At 35.5% G+C, this 5,951-nt stretch overlaps 1 protein-coding gene across 1 annotated transcript; it reads right to left on the minus strand.

The window, feature by feature from the left end:
- Nucleotides 1-1,429: 1,429 nt before the first annotated feature.
- On the minus strand, nt 1,430-5,221 carry rad51ap1 (RAD51 associated protein 1). Its single transcript, XM_076111690.1, has 9 exons — nt 4,314-5,221; nt 4,174-4,220; nt 3,555-3,690; nt 3,055-3,146; nt 2,896-2,982; nt 2,654-2,788; nt 2,380-2,562; nt 2,091-2,231; nt 1,430-1,986 (listed from the first exon to the last, which is right to left on the minus strand). Exons 1-9 carry the CDS (start codon nt 4,328-4,330, stop codon nt 1,862-1,864), a joined length of 963 nt encoding a protein of 320 aa, XP_075967805.1. The 5' UTR covers nt 4,331-5,221; the 3' UTR covers nt 1,430-1,861.
- Between the last annotated feature and the right edge of the window lie 730 nt (nt 5,222-5,951).

The raw sequence follows: 5,951 nt of genomic DNA on the forward strand, positions 1-5,951 counted from the left end.
ATGAATAAAGTTATACAGATGTTTTTATGAAGAACTTCATAGTATAGCATGTCATATAAAATGTAATGTAAAAATTCACAGTAAAATATTATATTATAGTACGTCATAATAAAGTCATAGTATAGCATGTCGAAAAAAGTCATGAAAAAGTAATATTATAGTGTTATAAAAAATGTCATAGTTGTAAAAAAAAAAACATACCATAGTACATTGAAAAACATAATATAGCATGTCACAAAAAATGTCATAATATTGTATGTCGAAAAAAGTTAGAATATAGTAGGTCAATAAAAAATGTTGTACTGTAGTATGTCATAAATAATCTTATTTATAAAGTCATAGTATAGCATATCATAACAATGACATATAGCACGTCATATTAAAGTATGTCATGCAAAAAGTTAATTGTATAGTATGTCATTACATAACTCTATTTTACACTCAGTCACACGTAATATTGTGTTCATTACTTGTGGAATTTACATCTTTTTCATTTCTCATAAAAGGACATGACATGAATTTCATTTCATATGTATAGTCTTTGCATGTCCAGATTCCATGTTGGATTGAATACGTTTATTTTTCCTATTTCTTCAGTGTTATAATTTAAAATTACTTTCATAATAAGTATTTTTTTTTTTTTTTGTGTTGTCTGTGACAGAATAAAATCACAAGCATTAAAGCTATTCATTAAAGCGTGTGGTTGTCTTATTTCGTCATGTTGGGTTTTTCCTTTTATTAATTCCCACCCATATTAATGTCGTCCATTTACCAGCTGTTGAACCACAAACAGGACACATCACCAACCATCTGTCTGCCTATTTCAGGGGAGACGAATGTCTGCATTAGGTGGTTGAGTTTGTCCCACTGTTGAGAAACATGTACGCCATATCTCTTTATTCTTACTTTGACATTCTTATTTCATCTGCAGATTGATGACGTAAGATTGAAAGGTTCCGACCTCTTCATTTGCTTACAGGAAGCACTTCAGTGTCCAGAATATCAATCAAACTTTGATCTCAGGCTCAGCACTGAAATGACCCCATCAAACGCCAACAATAGAGGATCTGGGCTGAATTTTTGTAATCTAAGAACATAATCTTTTCTTATATTTATAAAAATAATTTGAGTAGACCTTAAAGTCCTTTAAATGTACTCCTGCTGCTCTTAAACTAAATAAAATCTGCATACCAGCTCCTCTAAACAACTTTATCTCTTTTGTTTGGGCCGTACAAAAAAAAAAAAGGCAGATGTTGTTACATTATATTATGGCCTTTCCTGAACCTAACAATCATCTATGAATAATAATGTGTGAAATAGATCTTAGCAGACAAATAAGTCAAGCAAGCCAAACACTTTATTAAATACAGCATAGCTGCCAATACTGTCTCATCCGCAGATCATGGTAATGGAGACACAGCATACAAAATTAAACTTGTTTTAAATTTTATTTCATATATATATATGTACACAATATACAGTGTTTGCACAGAATAGGAAAAAGGGAGATTATGAGACTTAAAAAAAGGGATGATTTCTACTTTTCCACATTCAAGTAATACCAACAACAGTTTAATGAACTCCCATTGGAATCATCAAAGAAATCTACGGACACAACTGCTGTACTGTTATTACAATTAACATTAATAAGTAATGATAGCCACCAGCTCTTCGGCCTGTTAACAATGTATGGTGTGAGGTGCAAGTGGCCTCATGGAAAAATACATCCTTGGAGTCACTTTATATGTATAGCTGTGAAAACAGAATTGAATATTTACAAATATCTTTTTTATTTATTTTTTCTTAAATAAAACTAAAAGGACAACACAAACCGACACATGCAGGGGCATCAACAGACAGGTCAGTGACTCGAAACACCGGGGTGAAGAGGTTTGACTCGAACGAGACGGGACAGCCCGAGGCGCAGACCCTGACCTGGAGACTTCACAGCTGGACTGGATGAAGTGGGACTCCTACCAACTTGAGCTGAGGAGAAAAAAAAAGAAAAAAAAAAAAGTAAATTTAGCATTCAACTTACTGAAATATACCGTTAACGTCTCTAAAGGTTAACATCACTGCTGGTGTTCAACCTGGTGGGTTCCACTTGGGTATTCTGCCCCCTGCTGGGCTCAGGGGTAATACAGGTGTCGGCGAAGAAACTGTGGACGATGAAGCAGGTTTTTTGGGTGCAAGTTTGGCCGCTGGAGGACTTCTCACCGGTGTGGAAGCTGCTGTGAGACAAATGACGAAATTAAATTACACTTAGGCCAAAAACTTAAAATATATTTATACACAAATACATAAATACACATTTCACACTCCTGAGCCACAGCCTCCAAAAAAAAAAAAAACCTTCTTTGAGGAACTTGAAGAAGCTACCTGCTGCCTGTGATTTAGACTTTGATGGTTTTGATGCTTGCTTTTCTTTAGAGGAAGGAGGCGGTTTGGTCTTCTCGTTCTTGGTAACTTTTTCCTTCTTTTTTGATTTGCCGACTTTCTTCACTGTGAATTCCTCATCTTCACTCTCGGCTGGTTCACTGAAATCTTCATCACTTTCTGAGTCTGGAAAGATGTCATTGTTATCTCACTGATGCAGAAAATAGGTAATTAAACAGAAAGCAGATATTTAGGGAGTGATGACAGAATGGGCAACCTGGTGTCAGTTTGGGCACATAGTCTTCATCTTCATCCGTAGGCTTGTTCTTCTGCTCCTCAGCGGCTCTGATGGCAGCTTTCCTTTGTCTGGAACGGGAAGGCGACTCTTTTTCTGATGTGATTTCATCCAGGCCTAACGAAAACAAGGAAATTACCATTTCTATCCTTATCAAACAAGATGGAAGACAAATTAAATGTGCAATAATAGATGTACAGTGAGCAAAAATAAGAGGGATTTACCCAAAACTGTCAAATCCACACTGCAGTTGGACCGGTGCGCAGAAGTTGGATCTGTGTTTTCATCTACCGGAACTTGAATCGTGACATCTAGAGAAATGTCACATTGAGTTGACAACTCTTTAAAAATAGAAAAAAAAAGATATTTTCAATATATCATACCGTTACGGGTTGAAGACTGGTCCTTTATCCCACCTCCATTATTGAGCAAGGATAGCGTAATGGCTGCTTCTAGTTCTCTTTGTAATAGTCTTCTGTGAAATACAAGTTTCAAGCCATGATTAATGTCTGGCCATTTAAAGATTTAGAAACGTTACTTTACTCCTCAAATACTTAAAAAAAAACAACTAACAACTGGAAATAAAATAAGATCTTATAACTAAGCACTACTGTCTATTTACTAGAGAGAGATGAGAGGCCAAACTGAGACTTTAATCCAAACAAACACCCATTCAAGTGACCTATTGCCTTGTTGAACATAAAATAATTTACATATTGTGTATTTTGTCCTTTATTGGCAACAAAGTTTTCTGTTGCATGACCAATCTTGATTGAAACTTAATTGTGTTGTAGCTGGCTGACAATCAACCAACTCTGATTACTTATTTTCTGTACTTTTACTTGGTCCATACTATGTTGTATTATCTCGTCTACTGATGTACCTGCTCTTCTGGCTCGTTGCGGATTGTGAGTTGGACTCCTGATTGGAGGACATGCTCGATGATTTACTGTGCTCCTGCGTCACATCTTCCCTGGCCCTTTTGCTGGGCGGAGCCTTCACGCAGACAAAATCGTCATCTGTCACGACATAAAGACAGAACATGGAGATATGTTGGTGCTGTTAGAAGACGGAGTCTGTTAGTGTATGTCAGTGTATACCGTTTGTGTACACTCTCATGGAAATCTCAAGAATCGTGCAAATGTGTTGTAACTAATGGTGCCAGCATAATACTTCGATATAAAGTAAGCAATGAAGTACGTAGTTGCGTAGGCAACATGAAAGAGTATATGGTCATAAAAAAAAAGTCATAGTGAGAGATGCCATAAAAATGTGGAAAAAATGTCTCATATTATTTCATGATATATAAAAAATGTTTAAAAAAAAGCCATAATATAGTATGTCGAAAAAGTCATAGTATAGAATGTCATTATATATATATATATATACATACATTACACACTATGCTTATATATATATAAATATTTACACACCGATAATACATATATAATGTATATAATACTGCTGTATAAGTAACATTGATAGAGGCAATAGTTTCTCACCATCGTCAAAGTCTTTTGCTTCAGAGTAATTCACGACCTTAGTCTTCCTGCGTGTCAACATAAACAACGTGTTAGCATTCGACACTGACAATATCAGGCAAAAAGAACACGAATAGAGGTTTAAAAAGTAGTTTACAAACCTCGGTGGTCGGTCCATTACTTGTAGGATCTAGAACTTTTAATCAGCTAACATTAACCACAGCAACGTCAGGTTAGCTGTTATGTAAATAAGCTAAACACTACAAAGATCACAAGCTAATGTTTGTTACCTGGAGAAGCTAGCCTAGCTGTAATAGTTTCAAAAGCTATCTTGCGTCCGATCAGCCACCGAGGGATGTGCCTACTACATGTTTAACTGTGATCTCTATATTAATTAATGTTAGTTTCGTTATATTGTTTTTTGCAACAGTCTGCTGGAGCGCTTCTTCTACGCGTTCAACCAGCCCGCCTGAACCGAGCGGAAACGAGCGGAAGTGACGTTTTGCGGACGAGTTTCACGTGTAACCTATGCGTACACCGGCAGCAGATTCGTTTAATAATAACAAAAAAATAACTCTTTGTGGCTCTTCAAAAATAATATAAGACTGAAGCATAAAATGGTTACTGGTAGATGTCTTTGTTGACAAATATATAATCACCATAAAAATAACTTAAATGACACTTGTTTTATATTTTTCTGCAAAATAAAATGTGTCGAATCCGCTTCTGTTAAATACCTTGGAGTTCTCGCTAGCTAGGTGAATGGACTGGACTAAACCTAAAGAGCTGTGCTCTATCTTGTCAGTAATATGTGTTTTGGGCCACTAGATACGTTTTCAAGGAAGTATAAATATATGTAAACATTCGGTATATTGGGTCTCATGATTGTTGTTATGCTGTGTGTCTGTAAACAGCAAAGCGCTAGCTTAAAATGTATAAAATATAGAGGAACTTTTATTATCTTCTCAAAACATCAAAATACTATTATGAGAATATTGAAAAAATGGCTATCATACATATATTGTTGTATTTGAGTGGAACCGACTTTTATTTGATTATCAAATTGTTGCAGATCAATCTGTATTGTATATATATGTTGGCTGATAAGTAACAATACATTTCAGTGATTAAAGGGCGGATATACTGCATGTTTGAGGTAATTTACTAGCAGTGTCTTCATTACCCAGTCTGTCCAGCAGAGAGCACAGTTTATTTTCTATCAGCTGACTTATCATTATTTAACCTAATCAAATATCAGTATCTGCCATATGCTACCTGTCTCTGTGCTTCCAGTTCTTCTGAGTAAATATTTTTACCAGTAAAAAAAGGGACATTTTGAGACAGTGCATGCCAAAAGGAGTCTAAAGTAGTAACTCATCCCACACCCGCAGTACCAGGCTGCCAAACCTAAGTTCACATGAGTGAACATGTAGGTGTGTGGGGGCACAGACTGAAAAAAACAAACATCTCTTACTTAAAAATATGTTTGGAGATAGAAAAATAAAAAAAGGAAAGAACTCATATTCATTATTCAAACTACAGTATAAACTATATGTTATGGATGTACTTGCAGATACTGTCTATCAAATATTTAAAATATATTTAAATATATAAACACAACGGCTTTAAACCAGCTTTGTTCATTGGATTGCATGTCACATTTTACCCATCATCTTATCATGCATATTTTAAATGTACCAAACTTGTAAAATAATGAAAGTGTTGACTTTGTGAGGACATGTCTGTCTCTCCATCTGCAGGCCATGGCTGTGTTATTTATGCCCGTGAGTGAGTTCAGC

Source organism: Anarhichas minor, unplaced genomic scaffold, assembly GCF_050575085.1.
Source record: "Anarhichas minor isolate MPS153535 unplaced genomic scaffold, ASM5057508v1 ptg000045l, whole genome shotgun sequence".
In the NCBI taxonomy this organism is placed as follows: Eukaryota; Metazoa; Chordata; class Actinopteri; order Perciformes; family Anarhichadidae; genus Anarhichas; species Anarhichas minor.

Excerpts from the sequence above, each read along its gene's own strand:
- rad51ap1 (XM_076111690.1), bottom strand. Across the intron at positions 3,691-4,173 it reads AGCAAAAGACTTTGACGATG|ATGACGATTTTGTCTGCGTG; the intron begins GTGAGAAACTAT and ends ATGTCGTGACAG. Across the intron at positions 2,232-2,379 it reads GTCTAAATCACAGGCAGCAG|CAGCTTCCACACCGGTGAGA; the intron begins GTAGCTTCTTCA and ends TTTGTCTCACAG.